This window comes from Neofelis nebulosa, chromosome 18 (assembly GCF_028018385.1).
Source record: "Neofelis nebulosa isolate mNeoNeb1 chromosome 18, mNeoNeb1.pri, whole genome shotgun sequence".
Classification (NCBI taxonomy): Eukaryota; Metazoa; Chordata; class Mammalia; order Carnivora; family Felidae; genus Neofelis; species Neofelis nebulosa.
In genome coordinates, this window is record NC_080799.1 from 133,086 (window position 1) to 155,006 (window position 21,921).

The window sequence follows — 21,921 nt, forward strand, 5'->3', positions numbered from 1 at the left end:
CCTCACTCCAGGACTCTCCCCTGCACCTCTTTCTGTCCCTCCTCGCTCCAGGACTCTCCCCTGCACCCCCTTCTTCTGTCCCTCCTCACTCCAGGACTCTCCCCTGCACCTCTTTCTGGCCCTCCTCACTCCAGGACTCTCCCCTGCACCCCCTTCTTCTGTCTCTCCTCGCTCCAGGACTCTCCCCTGCACCCCCTTCTGTCCCTCGTCGCTCCAGGACTCTCCCCTGCACTCCCTTCTGTCCCTCCTTGCTCCAGGACTCTCCCCTGCACCTCTTTCTGTCCCTCCTCGCTCGACTCTCCCCTGCACCTCTTTCTGTCCCTCCTCACTCCAGGACTCTCCCCTACACCTCTTTCTGTCCCTCCTCGCTCCAGGACTCTCCCCTGCACCCCCTTCTTCTGTCTCTCTTCACCCCAGGACTCTCCCCTGCACCTATTTCTGGCCCTCCTCGCTCCAGGATTCTCCCCTGCACCTCTTTCTGGTCCTCCTCACTTCAGGACTCTCCCCTGTACGCCCTTCTTCTGGCCCTCCTCACTCCAGGACTCTCCCTGCACCCCCTTCTGTCCCTCCTCGCTCCAGGACTCTCCCCTGCACCCCCTTCTGTCTCTCCTCGCTCCAGGACTCTCCCCTGCACCCCCTTCTTCTGTCTCTCTTCACCCCAGGACTCTCCCCTGCACCTCTTTCTGGCCCTCCTCACTCCAGGACTCTCCCCTTCACCCCCTTCTTCTGTCTCTCCTCACTCCAGGACTCTCTCCTGCACCCCCTTCTTCTGTCTCTCCTCGCTCCAGGACTCTCCCCTGCACCCCCTACTTCTGTCCCTCCTTGCTCCAGGACTCTCCCCTGCACCTCTTTCTGTCCCTCCTCGCTCCAGGACTCTCCCCTGCACCTCTTTCTGTCCCTCCTCGCTCCAGGGCTCTCCCCTGCACCTCTTTCTGTCCCTCCTCGCTCCAGGGCTCTCCCCTGCACCCCCTTCTGTCCCTTGCTTGGCTGTCAAAACTCATGGACTGTCCCACTGTCCTTTTCCATCTCCTCAGCCACCCCCCGCTCCCCGCCCCCTGCACCACTCGTTCCCGGCTGCGTTTGCTTTGGTTTGTCTTCATTTGGGCTTTTTCCTACTGCTCTTCTCTGAGCTTCCTGGACCAAAAGTTCAGTTCAGGGACGTTTGGTCCTTACGGGGTTCTGGGAGTGCGGCCACGGCCCCAGCCTCCCTCTGTCTGCCCCTTTGGTGGCGTCCTGCAGGTTTAATGGGTACTAGTCCCACTTACGCTCATCTTTAAAATTTTTTTTTTTAACATTTATTTACTTTTGAGACAGAGAGAGACAGAGCATGAACGGGGGAGGGTCAGAGAGAGAGAGGGAGACACAGAATCCGAAACAGGCTCCAGGCTCTGAGCTGTCAGCACAGAGCCCGATGCGGGGCTCGAACTCACGAACTGTGAGATCATGACCTGAGCCGAAGTCGGACGCTCAACCGACTGAGCCACCCAGGCGCCCCGATCATCTTTAAATAGCATGCAATTTCCCTTCTGGTTTCCTTCATGACCCCCAAGTTATATACATATATTAGTGTTTTTATTTGTGATATTGACTTCCAGGTAGAGACATTTTTAAAGCATAGACCTTGTTCTTATTAAACTGCGTTGTTTCAGCGAACAGATTACAGGTCACACACGCATATGTTTTTGTACGAACGTGTGGTGTGTATGCACACTCAGTGAGCACACACAGATTACCTATCTGCCTCTGCAATTTCTTGACAGTTTCCCTACGGTCAACAGATGGTCAGTTTTTATGGCTGTTCCATGTATGATAGAACATAAATCATGTATTTGAACAATCCACAATGGAAAAAATAAACTCACGTTTATTGTTTTATTTGTTCCTTTTTGGTTTCTTGACCCGTTGCTTTAAATTGGAACAAAGAAGCTCTGTTTTCCAAAGACCCCTCAGGCTGTGGCCATGTGGCTGGGCAGCGAATTGGCCAGAGGCACCCCCCCCCTTGTCCCCCGAACACTTCCTGTCCCCCTGCCCCAGCACAGAGGACACGGGTCTCAACTCACCTTCTCCTGCGGGGGTGTCTCTCCTGCTAACAGTACCTCCCTGTGTAAGTTCCACAGGCCCAGGCCCATTACCCCACCACCCCTGCCCGTTGAGTCCAGCTCCACCAGACAAGGGTTAAAACTGCACACCCTTGGGGCGCCTGGGTGGCGCAGTCGGTTAAGCGTCCGACTTCAGCCAGGTCACGATCTCGCGGTCCGTGAGTTCGAGCCCCGCGTCAGGCTCTGGGCTGATGGCTCGGAGCCTGGAGCCTGTTTCCGATTCTGTGTCTCCCTCTCTCTGCCCCTCCCCCGTTCATGCTCTGTCTCTCTCTGTCCCAAAAATAAATAAAAAATGTTGAAAAAAAAAAAAAAACAAAAAAACAAAAACAACTGCACACCCCGTGACGCCTGGACACAGGTGCCCGGTGAAGACCATGACCTGCCCGCCTCCAGCTCCCAGAATAGCCTGTGGCCAGGGCTGGCCTGTAGTAAACAGCCCCAGGAGCCTCCCTGGTGGGTCCCGGATGAGTAATCCCTAGGAAAACATCGAAGGATCCCAGAGGTATAGGTGCCAGAACCTAGTGGGTGGGTCCCTCTGGACCTCCCTCCTAGGCCCTTCTGGAATATTCCCCAGCTATTTGGCCAGGAGAGGAGCCCGCAGCTCCCAGGACAGTCTTTCCCCAGCAGCTCTGTCTCCTCACCTCGTCACACACCCCCAAAGTCTCTTCTCCACCCTCATCCTTGTGGAAGGGGGGGCCCACTTTCCAGACGACTTCTGTCCTGGCCCTTCCACACCGCCCCTGTCCCTCACCCCACTGTCACCTGCATGCCCTTCCTACACTGCTACTCTTCCTGGGTCTCACATCCACCACCTGCAGGAGCCCTGTATTAACGGGGGCCCTTCCGCCAGGCCAGCTGGTGGCTTCGCGCACCCGGGGAGGCTCAGGGCACAAGGCTCACCTCCAGTGTGCTTTGACCAAGAGCGAGGAGGGACTTGTAGCGGGGGAGCCTGGACAGACCTCCTGGCTGCCCCAGGTAGTGTCCCCAGGGACCCGGCCACGTCTGCATCCTGTGCCCAGGCTACTTGCTCCCTCTCTGCCTGGAAAGCCCCTCCCTCCCCAATCTACCGCGGACCCTTTTTCCTGCTGGCCCAGACCTCGCCATCCCCACCACTGCAGCCCGTCACCCTCCCCTCGCCCCTGCAGGGTCTTCCTAGCCGATACCCTTGTATATATCCTTGGTGCCCTGGGGACCATACTCCCGCGCAAGCACCCTCAGAGAACCCAGAGCTCAGCTCAGCACCCAGGCTCTCTCACTGGTGGGAAAGGGAGGCTGGTCCTGCCTTGCCCTCAAGCCACCGCCCCATTTCTCCACTCCTTTCCACACAAAGTTCCTCAAGAGTCACATCTGCCCTTGGTCTCCACCACCCTCTGCTTCCCTCAGGACTCCTGCCAGCCTCACCCCGCCCCACCAGGGCCGTCTGGATAAGACCACCAGTGGTCAGCCTCTGGGCCACACCGGCAGGCCATCGTGGCCTCCTGGCTCACGGTGCCCCTTCTCTGTTCACCTGGTTGCTCACACGCCTCCTGGCCTCAGGGGCAGAGGTCCTGGGGCCCAGGCCTCGGCCCCGCTGCCCATTCCCACCCGGTCCTGCGGGCACATCTACCCGTGGCTCTGTACGCTGGCACTCACAGTCCAAAATCAGACTGCTCATGCCCAGCACCCAAACCTGGGGCCCTCAGTTTCCCCTGCCCCATGGCTGACCCCTGATTCTACCTTCAGGGGGTGTCTGAGCCCGAGATGCGGGGAGCCCACCCCACCCAGGTCTGAGTGGCCACTTCCCACCAATAACCGGCCCCCCTTTGCTGTGCTGGCGCAGCCCCCAGCCGGCCTTTTCCGGTCCTGAGGTCGCATGTCCCTCTTTGTCCCTAAGCCTCTGCTGGATGCTGGCCTGACATGGCCACCCTGGCCCGCTGTCTTCCCCTCACTCAGTTCCAACCTTGAAGAACATGCCAGATGCACTCCTACCCCAGGGCCTTGGCACTTTCGGTGCCCTGCCCAAACACCAGTCCCACAGACTTCCAAGTTGCTAATTACCGCACAGGCACATTTCTAGTCAAATGTCACTTTTTGGGGGGTCTTCCCTGGCCACTCTGTATAAATAACCCTCACCTCACCCAGAATGTCCAATCCCCTCTCTGCTGCACCAACTTTATTTTTCTATGTCATTCTTGTTACCACCAGACATATTCTACATTGGCTCATGGGAGCTCCAGCCTTTAGGAGAAAAAAGTCCCCCAAATCTTTCCCTGGTCTCTGACAAGGCCTCATGTGCGACTCCTGGGGCCCTTCCCGGAGCAGCCCAGCCTGGCCCACCTGGCATCTGCTCAGGGACAATAAGACAGAAGCCTAAGGGAGCTTCCGGCCCCACGTGCATGTGTGTCTGCAAACGTGTGTGTGTGTGTGTGTGTGTTTGTGTGTCACTGGATGTGCCTCTGTAGGTGTGAATGTGTGTGTTTGCTTTTTGTGATTTCCATGGATGAATCAACTGGACCGCATGCAATTACTCCCCAGAGCAAAGTACAAGGAACCAGGCAGAAACATCTGGCCAAGGGTTTTCATGCTATGTCCCCTGTGGTGTGGGCTCTGTTTTCAAAGGCCATTTCACGTGTGCACCTTAGCCCGCTGACACCTAACCCAAGTTGGATGGTGGCTTGTGGTCTGCTCTGGGCACCCGCTCGGCACCAGCACAGAGCTGTGAGCGAGGCATCATGGGAGGCTCCCACTTAGTGGAGCATGTGCATTTGGGGGGAGGCGAGGCATAAACCGGAACAGAAGAGTTGCCTTCAGATAGTGACGGCTGTTGTTAGGGAAACAGAGTGGTGGGACATTGAGGGAATGGGGGTGGGGATACTTCGAAACCATGTGGGCAGTGAGACAATACTTCCTCAAGGTGATAGCTGAGATGAACCACGAACTCCACAAGGGAGCCATCGAGTGGTGAACACGAGTCCAAATAACACCTCAGCTCCCAAGAGAGGCCAGCGGGGGTGGGACGTGAGGCCCCCTACACGATGTCTATGGTTCCTGGGGGCAAGCCGCCCCGTGGCCACCCTGAGGACACTGGCCGGGGGAGGGCGGGGGGGACAGAGGCTGCAGAACCCCACGGTCTAGGGAGACATTGTGGGGCTCAAGGTCCTGCTCCCCGGGGCGGGGGCTGCTCACCAATCTCCGTTCAGACATCATCTCCTAGGCCACCTCCTAGGCCTCTCTCTAGGTAACCTCGCCCAAAGTTCCCTTTGCTGCACACAAATGGTGCAGTTGGTGTAGAATGGAGGGGGAGCTCCAGCTCCAGGTCAGACCCACCTTCACACCTAGTCCCCTCTAACCTCCAGCTCCAGAAGGGCTGAGCAGCCTTTCACTTACTTCAAATGGCCTCTGAAACCCTTACTGCACTGATCACTTGGGCTGAGACTCCTCTCCCTCCTCAAGTATCTAGTGGGCGCCTACTACATGCTCGGCACTGGGCCAGACACAGAGATTCAATGACGAGTCTCTTCCTGAGTGCACGGAAGAGAACACTGAAGTCCAGAGAGGGCAGTGAGATATCCAGGCAGCACAGCAAGTGGAGGGGAAGGCAAGGGCTCCCTCCTAAGCGCCCCACCACAGACTGCTTCCCTTCTCTCTGCTGCCGGAGAGGCTGAGAATGTGCGGTGCCTTGAGCGCTCGCCTGTTTGCTTGATGGTGGATGTGTTTGGACCGCCTTCCCCAGCCAGGTCATTACCCTTCTCACCAGGACTTTGGACTGACATTCACATTAATATTCCCTACTGGGGGCTGGGGGCCCAGAGGCTGTGTGGGCCCAGAAGAGGTCATGTAGAAGGGCCACGTCTGGGTATGGGTGGCTGATTTTATGCATCTTGTGAAGCAAATGACACACACACACAGGCGAGTGAGGGAGGTGCGGCCTCTGCAAACACCAGGTACCTCCCAGTGCCAAGCAAATCTTAGGCGGGGAGCGCCCCGGCGCCACCAGAGTTAAGGCGCAGGCGTGTCCCCTTGGGGTGGGATGGGGCCTCAGCCGGGTGCAGGAGCCTCCCCCCTGCTCTGGCACCCCCAACCCCCGCCCCAGATTGCTATTGGGGCCAAATACCGAGCTCCCCTCCTCTCCTCTCCTCCGAGGCGGGGGCGGGGAGGGGGGCACAAGGTCGCCGCCCGGCAGGGAGCTCATCCGGCGGCGCAGACGCCCAGCGGCTCCGGGGAGGGACTTGGCCGGGGCTGCGGCCCTCCGCTCATCTGGGGAGGAGCCGGGAGGCTGCAGCTGGCGGCGGCCGGCCCTGGGCGGGCGGAGGTCCCGGGGAGCCACAGCCTGGCCTGAGGGTCCCTCCCCAACCCCCCCCCTCCCCCGGCGACAGCGCACCCCCCGGGCCCCCCCCCCCCCCCGCCCCGGGCCTCTCTCGGCAACCGCGGGAAGAAGGCGCCCTCTCCTTAGCGGGCCCGGAGCTGCAGCGGCAGCGCGGGGCGCGGCCGAGGGGAGGAGAAAGGAAAAAGGGAGCGGAGTCGGCTCGGCCTGGCGGTGACTCGTGGGGCCGCGTCTCCGCCAATCTGCGGCCGCTGACGCGGGGGGCGGCTCCGGGCTCTCGGATATCTGCCGGCCCGGGCGCGGGGCGCCGAGAGGCTCGGCCGCGCGGGCGCTGCACCTGCCCGGGGACCTCCCTTGCCGCTCCGTGCGCCCCCCAACCCGGTGCCCGGCCCCTCCCAGTTCCCCCCCCCCGCCCCCCCCGCTCGGCCTCAGGTCCCCGCCTCCGGGGCCCTGCCCTCAGGAGCCGCCCCTTCTCCGTCTGGCCCGCCCGGCGCCTAGCGCGGCCCACGGACCCGCTGAGGGGTTGGGGGGAGGCGGTGGCGCGTCGCACCCCCCGGCAGCCGCACCCTGGCCTACATGGGCCGTGGCGTCGGGCTCCTGCGCGCCGGATGAGCGCAGAGACCCCACGCCCGCCGCTGCGTGCCCGGGGCCTCACCCCGCTGCGCCCCCAGCTCCGCGGACGAGGGCCGCCGGGCGCGGCCGCTCCAGAGAGGCGACAGGGGACGGCCCCGAGATGGCCAGGCCAGCGGGCGCTCTGGCGGCGGGCGCCCTCCACGTGGTGCGGGCCCGGGGGCAGCCCCCGAGCTGGTAGCCGCCCGACGCCCGGTGGACGCTGAGCCGCGCCGCGGCACTTGGGTCGGGCCAGGCCAGGACCAGCCGGGGCCCGGGCGGGGCGCGCTCCCGGAGGGCGCCCGGAGCCCCAGGCCGCGCGGCCATGAAGATGATCCTGGTTCGCAGGTTCCGCGTGCTGATCCTCATGGTGTTCCTGGTGGCCTGCGCTCTGCACATCGTGTTGGACTTGCTGCCCAAGCTGGAGCAGCGCGCCGTGCGGCCGCCGGGGGAGCCCGGCTGCTCGTGCGCGCAACCCGCGGCCGAGGCGGCGGCGCCCGGCTGGGCGAAGGCGCGGGGCCGCCCCGGGGAGCCCCCGGCCGCCGCCTCCGCGGCCGGCGACGCGGGCTGGCCCAACAAACACACGCTGCGCATCCTGCAGGACTTCAGCTCCGACCCCTCCTCCAACCTCACGTCCCACTCGCTGGAGAAGCTGCCGGCTGCCGCCGAGCCGGCCGAAGGAGCCTCGCAGGGGCAGGAGGCCGGCGGCCCCCGCGCCCGAGACCCCGCGCACCGACCGCTGCTCCGAGACCCCGGACCCGGCCGGTCGGTGCCGCCCCCTGGCCCGAGCGGGGACGGCTCCCTCCTGGCTAGGCTGTTTGAACACCCACTCTACCGGATGGCTGTTCCACCGCTAACGGAGGACGACGTGCTCTTCAATGTGAACAGCGACATCAGGTTCAATCCCAAGGCGGCAGCTGAGAACCCTGACTGGTGAGTGAGGCTTCACGGAGGGGGCGGGGGGGGGGGGGCGTGGGGTGGGGGGAGGTGCAGGCAGGCCCCGACCCCTCCACCGGGCCTTCAGCCTGTGCTCCCTTCCCAGGAAAGGGCCTTGCACATCCCAGGCATTGTGTAAAGAGGCCAGAGGCTCAGGAACCCTGGGAGGGTATGGACCCTCACCGCCAAGCAATGCCCCACCCAGGGGAGCTTTGTGGGGTGGGGCAGCATGCTGTCTCTTGCTCAGGGCACTGCCTTTGTCTCCAGAATGACTGCCTCCTTGAGAAGGGCTGCTGGGTGGTTTGGGGACTGTTCCCTGTGGAGCCAAGGGAGGGTCAGTGCTGCCTTCATAGGAGAGCCATGCTGGCCTACAAGTTCCTGGTCTCTGGCTCCGGAAGCCCAGTGGGGCAATGCAGGCACGGGCTGGCAAGGGCATGAATGAGAGGAGCCACTGCCCCTAACCTTTCCCGGGGGAGCTGCCGGCTGTCAGGCCTTCCAGACACTCGGCGACGTTTCTCTAGTGGACACATCAGGAAGGTCTGCAGAAGCCTAATGAGCCCTGTAAGCCAGTGGCCGAGAACAAAATTAGCAGAGGGGCGTGCTGGCCCCAATGAGGCAGAACAAAAGGGCTCTCCCAGCCAGGGTGCAGACAGCAGGCTCCCTTGGAATGGTGCCAGCTGCGTTGGGTGACAGCTTCATAAAAGGTGAGAAGCATATCCCAGGAGCACTTCTTTAAACTGTCCTGGTGTAAGCCCTTCCCCCCCCCAGGCCCTCCTCAGCCACACGGAGCAGAATAAGCAGATGCGGAACCCAGAGAAGTGAAATATTAACTAGCAGCCAGGCCGGAGTAAATAGCTACCTGCAAGAGGTTACCCAAACAACGCAGGGAAAAGGCCAGGTTTCCAAAACATCTCATAAAAATCCTTTCTACCCTGAAACTTGACCAGGCCCAGGCTTTTCTGTCTAAATACACCAAGGTGTTCGGTGGCCTTTGAGCTTTGACTGCTGGCCAGGTTCAAGGAAATGCTCACAAACTTGAGAATCAGAGCAGTGGCCCAGACCTGGAGCTCTTCACAGGAGAGACAGAGCCCAGGGCCGATGGTCAGTGACGCGGCCCCTGCGGGACAGGACTTGGGGCCGGAAGGGCCCTATTTGTGGGCGAGTTGGAGCTCCATTTCCCTCCGGTCCAGCAGGAGTCTCTGTGCTCCCCCAGACTGGCCCCCGGGCTCCGGAGATGTCGGAGGATGTGCCACTTTGGGCCTCAGCGGGAGTGAGTGCCTGCTTCTTTCCACGCTCCCCACCCAAGACTGCTCTCGTTAAAATCAAGTTTAGCTTCGTGCATCATCTCTGCCCCTGGTTGTTGGAACCAAAAGAGAGTGCCCAGGGAAGGTCTCTGACAGGCGGGGCGTGTCTGCGTGTGCGCATAGCGCGCGGTCAGAGACGGCTCGCTGGTCTGCCCCCAGGAAGAGCTGGTGGCCTCTCACCCCCCAAGCTGACATCAGGCTTGTTGGGCTGCTTGGGTGACCCCAGGACAGACGAGGCAGGGCCTCGCGCTGATGTTCTGGACTTGGTCCTGATGTAGTTACAGCTGTCTGGGTGTCTCCCGAGCGCAAGTAGGAATTACGGCCTTTAGCTATGTCATTAGTGACGAGAACAGTAGCCGCAGAAAAAGTGCCGACGTCCGCAGGGTCCTGTCTGAGCAGAGGCCCCTTTGAGTACGTCTGCATCGGTTTGGACCCAAAGTGAAAACCTAGGCGTGGGCACCAGCTCCTCCTTATCCATCCGGGCCTCAGCACTCCGTTCCTTCCCTGCTGACTCCGGTCACCTTAATTTTCTGCAGGCCGCGCGAAGGCACGGAGAACGAAGAGTTCTTGCCCACCGGGGAGGCGGCAGTGGACTCCTACCCCAACTGGCTAAAGTTCCACATCGGCATTAACCGGTACGAGCTCTACTCCAGACATAACCCCGCCATCGAAGCCCTGCTGCATGACCTCAGCGCTCAGAAGATCACCAGTGTTGGTAGGTGCGGGTCTGGGGCTGCAGACAGGCACCTGCAGAAGGCAAGGGCTGCCTTCCTCCGCAGGAGACGGGGTGGGGGTGGGGGGGGGGGAGCTATCGCTCCTCGGCTTCTTGCCGGAGCATCACTTCCTGGGATGATTTATGCGGCACCTTCTGGGAGGGGAGCGATGCTTTCGATGCCGTCAGCGGGCCAGGGGCTGCTGCCCACTGTGACAAGGCTGGCGAGGGAGACAGAGGGGCCTCAGAGCCTTGCTGTTGCGTTCCGCTGACCCCCTTGAGGAGGTCCCCCGAAGGAGCACCTCCCAGACCGCAGGTCTCCCCTCCAGGGGTAAAGAGGGGACACACACCCCTGGTGGCTGCGGCCCCTCCCTCAGCACAGCAGGGGGACACATGCAGAACTCACAGGCGTGTGGTTCGGGAGCAGCTCTGCATCAGAGCTGTGCCAGGTGCTCCTGTCATCTCCTGTGCGCGAGGAGTGACCGGGGCTCGACTGTCTGGGGTGGAGGCCCGAGCACTTAGTAATTCAGAGGCAACATCTCTGAGTACTTTGGGATCTGCTGACTCGGACAAAAAGGGGCATCCAGCTACTGATTTCAGGCAAATGTGCCAGGGGCAGTTTCTGAGCACGGAGGTTTGGTGCCATTGTTCTCAGGCCTGAAAGCAATCGTTTGTGAAGGTCCCCACTAGTCACCGGTGGTGGTGGCTCAGTGGCGAGAGGGATGGGCTGAGGCCCTGGGGTGGAAAGAATAGTTCTGGGGGTTCTGCCAGGAGCTGGCCTCAGTACACACAGCCGGGAAGGGGTGGAGGTAGGCCAGTCGGGGGGTGACATGAGTGCAGGTCCCCACCCTGTGCTGTGGAACAGACGGACAGTTCTCTGACACAGTCTTCCTGGCGTTTTCCCGAGGAGCCACGGTGCTGAAAGGGCCCCAGTGCCCTGGGGCTCTGTCCAGTTGCTGACCAGGGGAGTGAGGCTGGCAAGTGGGTTTTGCGGGGGGCTTTTAGGGGCTGTTTCCGGCTCTCTCTGGCCGGTGCCGAGCTGTCTGCTGGGCACCTGCCACATGCCAGGACTGCTCACCCGCGTGAAGGAGAGCTGGCAAGAACAAGCTGGCGTTTTCCTCTCTTAGCTGGCTATGCAGGAGGGGTCTGAGCACCTCCCCAGACCGCAGCCCTGTCCCAGCTCTCCCCGTGGAAAGCCCAGCCTCCCTTCTGCCTCTTGCAGGTGTCGGGGGCTTTAGGCGGTGCTGGGAAGCAGGCTGTGTGCATGACAGGAACTGTGCCCAGACAGCCACAGCCGGGTGCCCCCTTCACTCTTGAGAGTAGACGAGGCCATTAAAGACATATCCCGGGCATCGACCAACTCACTCCTCACCCATCGAGCAGAGTTTCTCGGGCACCTGCTGACCTCCAGGCCCCGTTCTGCGTAGCGGTTTGAGGGTGAATGAACCTCAACGAGATTCTGCCGTGGATGACCCAAGAGGCCCAGGGAGGCCAGGAAACGGACACACTGAGGAAGACAAATGCTTGAACGCTGTTTGCACAAAATCTAGGAGGAGGGTTTAGAAAGGAGATGACCTTCATCTGGAAGGAGGGGTACGGAGGACCTTCTGTGAGAAAAGACATCTGATCTGGGGCTTAGATGAAGTGTTTGCAGTTGTCATAGAAGGGGGCAGGGTGGGCTGGGCTTTCCAGGGAAAGAATAACATTTTAAAATTTAAAATTAAAAAATTTAAAATTTAAAATTAGAAATGGTTTTAGACAATACAGTATTAAAAGAGCCTGCTCTGCTGCTGTCCATGGTGCCTCTCTCTGCCTCAGTTTCCCCATCTGTCCAATGGGCTTGTGCCCGCTCAGGTACACTGCATTTGTTCTAATAAGATGACGTCTGTGAGTCTGCAGGGTCACCACTCTCAAGTGCGGGGTCTGGGGTGCAGGAAGGGCTGCTGGGATTCCAGAGGCTGGCCAGGCTCACCATGTCCTTCAGGGAACAGACGGCCTCCAGCTCTCCTCGGACACCCACGCGATGCAGAGGACAGGGCCCGGCAGCTCAGGGAGAACACAGGCACCCTGCTCTCTCTGCCCCCCCCCAGGGGTCTGGACTTGAGGCACCTCCCACCCACTTTTGGCCTGCCCCTGGGCAGGGGTGCCTAAGTTTCCTGACCACGGTGGACTGAGCCAGGGGCTGGGGATCTCATCCCAGGGTCCTGCTTGGCCCAAGCCTGGTGGTGTGAAGGGGGAGTGAGTTACTGATGGGCTGTCTGTGCTGATCCCACTCACTCCTAGACTGCTCTGGCCTCGCTGGTCTTTCCCAGTCACTGTGCAGGACCCAGTCGGTGCTGGGAGTCTGACTGGTGCCCTTGGTGCCTGGTGTGAGTCTGGGTTGGCAGATTAATCTCAGGTACTTTGGGTTCTCACTCGGAACATAAAGATGGTTATGACCTAGTCCCTATAATCTCCACTTGCAAATCTGAAATCCAAGTGTAACTCGTTCAACAGCAAAACCTGACCCAACCTGAACTTATATGGAGGCAAAACCTTAATTCACAAGGCTATTTATGAACCCTTTTTTCTCTCCCTTGGAGTAAATATTCACATGTTCCTCTGAGGCAGTAAGAGTATGTTTAATTACGGGGTTCTGCCCAGACCTATCGGGGCCGCGACCTAATGTGTGGGAGGGACACGTTATTTGCGCCTTCTGTCAGCTGAGATGTTTGAAACCCTGGAGCGCTTCTGTCTTCCGAGATTTTGACGAACGGCGTGGCCCTACGAAACCTGTATCACAGGGCTGCTGAGAGGCTTCGATGAGCGAGTGAGAGAAAGAGGTGGAAATAGAGGCTAGGGAGCGTCTCTGCAGGCAGGTGTGTGTTGGGGCAGCATTCCAGGGCAGACCAGAGCCTCCTTGCTTGCCCAGAGCAGCGCGAGCTGGACAGGCCAGGGGAAGGCCTCGGCCGACCCTTGGCCCTGCACTCCCTGCTGCCTCAGTGAGCCCCCAGGTGAGCTCACACTTGTGAAAAGGCTCTGGTCCACAGGCAGCAGGAAGAGAAGGGCTGGCCCTGCTCTGGGCTGCAGGAGTCCCTCAAAGATGCAGGCTTGCTGGGCGGTGTGTGCTCCCACATCCAGTTGGATGTTCTGGTTAAAAGCCCAGCTGCTTGAGGCCTTAGCCCCTGGCGGGGCCCTTGGCTTAGGAGAGCCAGCCGGGCAGTTCTGTAAATGCAGGCCCTGGGTAGGAGCTGTCTGCTGCTGGAGGCCTCTGTGCCTGTCACTGCTGTGACCCGGAGTTGGGCACAGCCTTTGAAGGTCTCGTGGGGGACCCTGGATGGCAGCCCCTTTCCTGGAGCCCAAGCCTGCCTCAGGGCCAAGGTTCAGCAATGCCACCCTCCTGAACACGAAATGGGAGAAAGACGTAGAAATCACACTGACCCACACTCGTGGTGTACAGGCGAGTCTAAATCTAAAGAGCTGGAGATCCAACCCACTTCCAAAGCGCCTTCTGCAAACCGGGAACCGCCCCCACGAGGCAGGTCTCGCGCATCCCTGCTCGGAGCTCTGTCCCTTTCACCTTCAAGTTGTGCATCCCGCTACCAAATGCGAGCCCGGAAACATTGTTTCTGCAGGCTTCCCAGAGCTTCCCCTCGGAACGGTTCCATTAAATCGCCCCCGTTCGGAACCGCTCGATCCACTTTGAAGCACGTGTGGCCTTCGGTACAGCTGCTGTGGCCGACAGAGATTTATTTATAGCCGGGCTCCTGGCTGCTTGGTAACAGCCGTTCGCTGCCTTTAAAGAGGCTTGGGATGTTATCTACCTCTATTCAGCTTGAAATCAGGCATGCAGCGCCTTCGGCTCGGGCCAGTGATAATTAAATCGCTATCGTGCACAATTATGGATGCAAAGAATAAATGACACAATTAACCGCTCTGTACTTGGAATTGCTTAATAAGGAAAAGAAGTCACACTAGCATGAGAGGATTCAGGCAGCCTCCAGCTGAAAGACGCCACCCATACTCCATCCAGGTCGGGACACGACCGTGGTCGGTCCCTGAACAAAGAGCTGCTCCCTAAGACCGAAGTTTTGGGCGCTAATTGATCTAGCTGGGTCGGGACTAATTGGCCAGTGAGCTTCCAAGAACAAAGGCTGTGGCTGGGACGGCCAGGGTGGGCAGCCGCCCTGGGGGCCGCCCTAATTGGTCGGAGGCCAGCTCCTCAGGAAGTCAGTTCCAGCCCCAGAGAGGCCACAGTCCCCCTCCCGCCCTGGGGGCCACTCGGGGCCCAGACCCCAGATGCTGGCTCTCCAACCTGTAAACTGACCAGTGACAAGGCTCAATCCGCGGGAGGCACCTTAGGTCATCAGGGAGGAAGGACACAGCCCACCCAGAGGACGATGGCAGGCAGCACGCCAGAGAAGGTGATACAGCTGAGCCCCGCCCCCCCCCCCCTCGGTTTCCCTTCCAGCCATCTGGCCCGAGATCAAGAACAAAGCCCACCAAGTGGGTACCTGCTTTCTCCTTCTTGAGCAGAGACAACAGCTGGGGCCCCGGGGAATCCCACAGGCATGTATTCTATTGTGTCCCTTCCCATTGCAGGGAGGGTGCTGGGTTCCAGCTGGGGCTGTGCTGGACTTTCTCTCTGAAGTACATTTAATTATCAAAATAAAAGTGAGCAGTCTTAAAGAGCATGGTGTGCATGGCAGTCTAGGCTGGGGGCAGCTACAGCTCAAACATCCTGCGGGTGCCTGTGAGGCACGGAAGTTTGGTGGAGGCCTGCCAAGGCTTCACGGCAAGTGGGACGGGAGGACCCAGGCCCTTGTGGCCGCCTCCAATCCCTCGCTCCGAGCAGCCCCCTCGATGCCAGCACCAGGGTACCCACCAGTGACGGCCAAGTGGACGCGCCCCCCCACTGCTCTCCGAGGGTCCACGTCCCTCCACGCCCAAAGGCAGTACACGGGGCTCTGCATGGCACCCAGGGGTCTGGAACACGGGTCAGATCCCACTCCCGCCAGGGGGTGAGGTGCGTGGGGTGGGCAGGGAAGCAGTGGTGACTTAGGTGCTCCTGGCACCACAGTCTTCAAATCTGAGCTGTCCATGGCGAGGCCTTTGCTTCCTCTGACCCTTAAAACAGGCAGTGGCTGTGAAAATATCCGGACCACCTGCCTGACCGCAATCCCTAAGGACAGACATGGGTCCCACTTCCCAGACGAGGTGACAGAGGCCAAAGGCAGTAACATCAGAGCCCCCCCCCCCCGACTGGTGTGGCGGTGCTGGGGTCCCTGGCCGGGACGGCACCCCTTTTCCCTTCAGGGCTGTCTCTCTCCTCCCACGGAGGCTCTTGGTCCTTGGCCCGACCCCATCCTTCCTCGGGGGGATCCCAAGAAATGTAAAGCCTGTTATGGTTCTTCTGGGGAGAGCTGTGTTCTGGGGAAAGACAGTGAGCAAAACCCCAGACTGTCCAAGCGTCTTCGTGGTCACGGAATTACAGCATCCGCAAACGTTAGGTAATAAAGTCTAGGGTGTGCTATTCACACATATTGACACGTGTGCTGACTGATGCATGTGTGCTAATGATCGCTGCTCAGTGCTAACCTACCCCGTACTGTGAACGCATACTGGAGGGTACGGTTCCCAAGCGACAGCAGGAGAGACAGAGCTGACATCCGTGGTCTGAATGGGGCAGTCACCTGCAGGAAGCCGGTGAGGGAGGAGAGAGCATAGGGGAGAGGCGACGTCGGTGGGGTAGAAGGAACTAGGCCAGACACCGGTCAGGTGCCCCTCGTGTGTTAGTGACCAGATAACAGTGGGGCCCAGGTTTGGGAGGGGACACGGAGATGGAGAGGAGGTGGCATCTGGGCAGGTGCTGTGACAACCCTGGCCTTAGCCTGGCCTCACCTGTCACAACCGCTCAGTGGGGTCGCCTCCTGGGATTAAGGCTGGCCAGGTTTGGATGGGCCCCCGTCCCCTGGGAAACGTGGAGACCCAGCCAGGTGAGGGCACGTCCACGCGGGGCTCTTGCCGCACACCTGGGCCTCTCCCCGAGTTTGCCTCTGCTTCTGTGGCACCTCTCAACCCTGCACTGGGCCACATCCCTCAAGTCTGCCTTCAGGAAGAAACCCCACACTGACACCCTGCCTCTTGAGGCCTGGTCGGCCTCTGGGCTCTGCCACCTGGGCCCTCAGCCCCCCAGGTCCCCGGGTCCATCCTGCAGCAGCAGAGCGAGGCCACCCACTTCCGAGCACAGGCGTCTGGGGGTGTTTGCCTCTCTCCCACCCCAGGTGCACACGTGACCTTCACCATGGCTTAAGGCCGTTTGCCTGTGGGTTTTGGCAGGTAGACCACACTTGACTTTCGAGCAGAAGTCCAAGTGTCTTCCGGCTGGCAACCCCAGCTCGGCAGACGGGACGGTGCACCCAGACGGGAAGGCACACGTCCCCAGACAAGACAAGGGCGGTGTCCACAGCAGGGAGTCCTTAGTCACTGGGAGGTTCTAACACACTTTAATTTCTAGTTATTCTCTTGTCTGTGGGGAGGAGCCCGTAGCACAGTGGGAAACAAGGGGCGACAGTGCATGGGGAGTCGCCTTCCAGAACAAGAATGACTAAACAGGCCAGATTTGCATAATAATTTGGTATTCAAGAAAACCAGGACTACGGGTCCTGGAAAGAGCTGATGTGCTGTCGCTGATTGGCCCTGGAAGGAATAATTAAATCCAGTGACCCCAGTTATTACATGGAAATGGGGACATCGAATGGGGCTTAATCGGGCCTCTAATTTTTTTAATAATCACTCTGTGTTCATGTTATTAAAAACGTAATAAATGTTCATTGTAGAAATTTAGAAAGCACAGATAAGGGAAAAAGGAAATTAAAATCATCTGTGGCTCTACTCTGGGGGGGGTCACCACTGAAGCTTATCTGTGCATCCAGATTTTCCCACGCACTTGGTAGACACCTTCCAAAGAGGCAGCTCACCGAACGTAAGTGTTCAGAAGCCACTTTGCTTAGTAAGGAAATACTAAGCCGTTGGCTGTGTCCGCAGAAGTTCCTTGGAGGCAGCAAGAAGGCTGCGTAGTGCTCCTTCACACGGGGTGACCTGTGTTGTGCGTCTGCCCCCGGGTTGGGCATTTGAGGTTATTTCCGGTGCTTTGGAGTGAAGTAGAATTTGTTGCTGGCTTTGCTTTCCTGAGGAGGGTGCAGGTTGGAAGAGCATCACCACAGACCCACGTCGCAGGCTGGTCTGGGGGAACTGTGCCTCTAGCATCACCTGAACCCCAAGACTGGCCTCGGACTCTGCACGGGAAGGAGCGGGCTGTGGCCAGGTTGGGAACCGGGGGGGCGGGCTGGGCCTCGGCCGTCACAGAGGCCCTGAGACCACGGAAGATGCTCAGAGAGCTTCAAGCTCCTGGTCATTCTCCACGCTCGTGACTGTCAGCCGTCTTGAATGTGCTGTGTGCCTGTGGAGTTCTAGATGCTTCACGAGCATTATCCGCCTGATTGCAACAGCAGTCCTGGGAGGTAAATAGGACTGGCATCCCCGTGCCGCATGTGACTTGGCTGTGCCAAGTAATACATTTCCCTCATTTGACTTGACCCTGGCCACAGCCCCTTGACGGAGGCTGGGCAGGCATCTAAATGCCATCTAACACAAACCAACGGTAGGGAGGATGAGGACTCCTTCCAGGGTGCCAGGCCATCGGGAGCTGGGCACAGACTCCAGCCTCAGGGCTCCTCCACACCAAAGCCCCCCAGTATAGCATCCCTCCAGTATAGCACCCCTCCAGTATGACGCCCTCCAGTATGGCGCCCTCCACTATGTCTCCCCCCAGTATGGCGCCCTCCAGTATGCCCCCCAAAGTATGGCACCCTCCAGTATAGCACCCCTCCAGTATGGCGCCCTCCAGTATGACGCCCTCCACTATGTCTCCCCCAGTATGGCACCCTCCAGTATGACGCCCTCCAGTATGCCCCCCCCCCAGTATGGCAACCTCCAGTATGGCGCCCTCCAGTATCGCGCCCTCCAGTATGCCCCCACAGTATGTCACCCCTCCAGTATGACGCCCTCCAGTATGGCGCCCTCCACTATGTCTCCCCCCAGTATGACGCCCTCCACTATGTCTCCCCCAGTATGGCACCCTTCAGTATGACGCCCTCCAGTATGCCCCCCCCCCCCGGTATGGCAACCTCCAGTATGGCACCCTCCAGTATCGCGCCCTCCAGTATGCCCCCCCCCAGTATGGCACCCCTCCAGTATGACGCCCTCCAGTATCGCGCCCTCCAGTATGCCCCCACAGTATGTCACCCCTCCAGTATGACGCCCTCCAGTATGGCGCCCTCCACTATGTCTCCCCCCAGTATGACGCCCTCCACTATGTCTCCCCCAGTATGGCACCCTTCAGTATGACGCCCTCCAGTATGCCCCCCCCCCCGGTATGGCAACCTCCAGTATGGCACCCTCCAGTATCGCGCCCTCCAGTATGCCCCCCCCAGTATGGCACCCCTCCAGTATGGCGCCCTCCAGTATGGCGCCCTCCAGTATGCCCCCACAGTATGTCACCCCTCCAGTATGACGCCCTCCAGTATGGCGCCCTCCACTATGTCTCCCCCCAGTATGACGCCCTCCACTATGTCTCCCCCAGTATGGCACCCTTCAGTATGACGCCCTCCAGTATGCCCCCCCCCCGGTATGGCAACCTCCAGTATGGCACCCTCCAGTATCGCGCCCTCCAGTATGCCCCCCCCAGTATGGCACCCCTCCAGTATGACGCCCTCCAGTATGGCGCCCTCCACTATGTCTCCCCCCAGTATGGCGCCCTCCAGTATGCCCCCCAAAGTATGGCACCCTCCAGTATAGCACCCCTCCAGTATGGCGCCCTCCAGTATGGCACCGTCCAGTATGCGCCCCCTAGTACGGCACCCTCCAGTATGGTGCCCTCCAGTATGGCGCCCTCCAGTATGCCCCCCCAAGTATGGCACCCTCCAGTATAGCACCCCTCCAGTATGGCGCCCTCCAGTATGGAGACCTCCAGTATGGCGCCCTCCAGTGTGCCTCCCCCCCATACCACCCTCCAGTATGACGCCTTCCACTATGTCCCCCCAGTATGGCACCCTCCAGTATGCCCCCACAGTATGTCACCCTCCAGTGTGCCCCCCCAATAGCACCCCTCCAGTATGGCGCCCTCCAGTATGGCACCCCTCCAGTATGACGCCCTCCAGTATGCCTGCCCCAGTATAGCACCCCTCCAGTATGATGCCCTCCAGTATGGCGCCCTCCAGTATGCCCCCCCAGTATGTCACCCTCCAGTGTGCCCCCCCATAGCACCCCTCCAGTATGGCACCCCTCCAGTATGACACCCTCCAGTATGCCCCCCCAGGATAGCACCCCTCCAGTATGGCACCCTCCAGTATGGCACCCTCCAATATGTACCCCCCAGTATTGCACCCTCCAGTATGGTGCCCTCCAGTATGCCCCCCCCAGTATAGCTCCCCTCCAGTATGGTGCTATACTCCAGTATGGTGCCCTCCAGTATGCCCCCCCAAGTATGGCACCCTCCAGTATAGCACCCCTCTAGTATGGTGCCCTCCAGTATGGCACCCCTCCAGTATGGAGCCCTCCAGAATGCCCCCCCCCAGTATGGCACTCCTCCAGAATGCTGCCCTCCAGTATGGCACCCTCCAGTATGCCCCCCCCAGTACAGCACCCCTCCAGTATGGCACCCTCCAGTATGGAGCCCTCCAGTATGGCGCCCTTCAGTATGGCTCACCCCCAGTATGGTGCCCCTCAGTTACCCTGTAGTCACCTGGCCTTGATCTTCATTTCCATGCACATTCTTCCCCACCCATTCGCTGACCCCCTGGAATCCAGGAGTCATCCTAGGTTCCTCTCTCACCTCCATACCCCACACCTACTCCACTAAATGATTCCTTGGACCCCCCAGATATTTCTTTAATTTTTCCATTTTCCCCACCTCTGTCATACAAAGCACCATCATCTGCTGTGGCTGCCTCAGCCTCCTTCCCCTGGCTTGCACCCTCCACCCATGTAGCCGGCCCCACTACATAGTGGGGGGCGGTATCTACCTGGTTCCTGGCTGTTCTGCTGTCTTGTGCCGACCACTCCCTCCCTGCTGGCAAAGAACTGCCACACAGCCAGGTGCCCAAGCCACCTCCCTCCCACCCGCTGGGATGGGCGGGTGCACAAGCTTGCTCTAGGCTGGAAATGTGCTCATCACTGACTCCCGCCTGTGACAGACAGAAGCAGAGCTGGTGCCTGGTACGGATACAGGAGGCCCTCGGTGTGACCTGTTTCACGTGGTCTGGCCCTTGCCACATAGATGATGGGGTGGGCCAGCCCACCCAGCTCCTGCGGTGGCCATAGGCCAAGCCCAGCCTCCTACCCCACATCTTATGGAAACCCCTGTTTCCCTTCCTTTAGCCCCATCCATAAGAGAGAACCGCAGTCTGGGGAAGAGTGGGTCTTTTCAGGGAATCTTTAGACTTCTGAGCTGGTGCAGCATCTGGGAAACCATAATGATGCTTCTGGAGCCATGTCCATCGGGAGCCCCCCCGGAAGGCCCCTATAATGAATGAGCTGCTTCCAGCCAAGGGGTCGTCAGGGTCTCAGACTAGCCCTGCTCAGGCTTCCAACAGAACCCCAGAAAGCAGTGGTGTGTAGGTGTGGGTGGGTGGGTGTGTGATGAGGTCATGCAGGTGTCTGGGGGAGGGAGGCGTGGCTGGCAGGTACCTATACCTGGCCATCCTTTCTAGAAGCCATTCCCTTTGTCTATGGGTCAGACTGCCTGGGAGATTCCGCCCACCCGCACCCCCCCCCCTGCAGACCCAGCACCTAAATATCAAGGTGGGATGTGTATTACTGTCAGTGCAGGAAACCCCAGACCTCCCAGACAGATGGAGCCCGCAACCACATCCAGAGGCCCAGGCGGAGCCTCGGGACCAGGGTGGGAGCTGCTCACTTACCCACAGAGGGACGAGCTGAGGGCAGCAAGTGACCCCGTGTCTCTTTCCCTCTCTCCTGCAGCCATGAAGTCGGGGGGCACGCAGCTCAAGCTCATCATGACATTCCAGAATTATGGGCAAGCACTGTTCAAACCCATGAAGTAAGTACTGGGGGCTGGTTGGGACTAGGGTGCCAGGTGTGGGGACGGTCTGTGCTGGAACACGCAGGCGCCAAGTTTCTAGCGGAAAATGCAGTGTTTCCTCCCAGAGGTGTTTCGGGTGAACTAGGGGTGACTGCTCGGGGCTTTCTCCCCATCAAGGCAAGCGGGCAGCACAAGGGTCCGGTACCCTGACCCGCTCCCCTTCCTGGCCTCCCCAGTCCTCCCTCTCTCCACCTTCATCCACTGGCAGATCATTTCTACCCCAGGGAGCATAAGTGTTTTAAACAAGGAGCCCGAATATGGACAGCAAAGAATGCCCCTAAAGCAGGTGACTTTTGCCTCTCCTGCCTGCCTTGGGGGTCAGCAAACTTTTTTATAAAGGGCCAGCCAATAGATAGTTTAGGTTTTGCAGGCTGTATGGTCTGTGTGTCCACTAATCGACTCTGCTGTCCTAGCCCCAAAGCGGCCAAACAACGTGTAAGTAAACAGAGCGTGGCTGTGTGCCAATAAAGCTTTATTTATAAAACTAACAGGGGGCTGGATTGACCCCTCACCTGTAGTTTCCTGCTCCAAATAAAGCAGAAAGCATGCTACCAAAATAAACATTAGGGTACCCGTTGGCACACGAAAATTTGTGGGAATGGTGGAGAAGGGATACTTGGCATCCAGGCCATCCCCGGAAAATTCACAAGGAGCATCGTGCTTTTGACGTCCACTCTGGTGACCCATGTGGTCCGAGGTTGCTCTGCCACCTTCTGTTAGCCCAACAAGGCTGTCTGTGCACCGGCAAGGGTGTGTTGCACCCGAGTGCCCACAAGGACCGTGCGAGTTGCGTGAGCCTGCCGCTCTGGGGGGTG

At 59.6% G+C, this 21,921-nt stretch overlaps 1 protein-coding gene across 1 annotated transcript in view; it reads left to right on the forward strand.

Annotated features, from left to right (window-relative positions):
• Nucleotides 1–6,517: 6,517 nt before the first annotated feature.
• The window catches only part of FAM20C (FAM20C golgi associated secretory pathway kinase), a 47,352-nt gene continuing 31,948 nt past the window's right edge, over nt 6,518–21,921 (forward strand). The window contains exons 1-3 of the mRNA XM_058709856.1: nt 6,518–7,944; nt 9,788–9,966; nt 20,986–21,064. Of these exons, the coding sequence (XP_058565839.1) occupies nt 7,337–7,944; nt 9,788–9,966; nt 20,986–21,064 (866 nt within the window). The 5' untranslated portion in view covers nt 6,518–7,336. The remainder of the gene's footprint in view (nt 7,945–9,787; nt 9,967–20,985; nt 21,065–21,921) is intronic.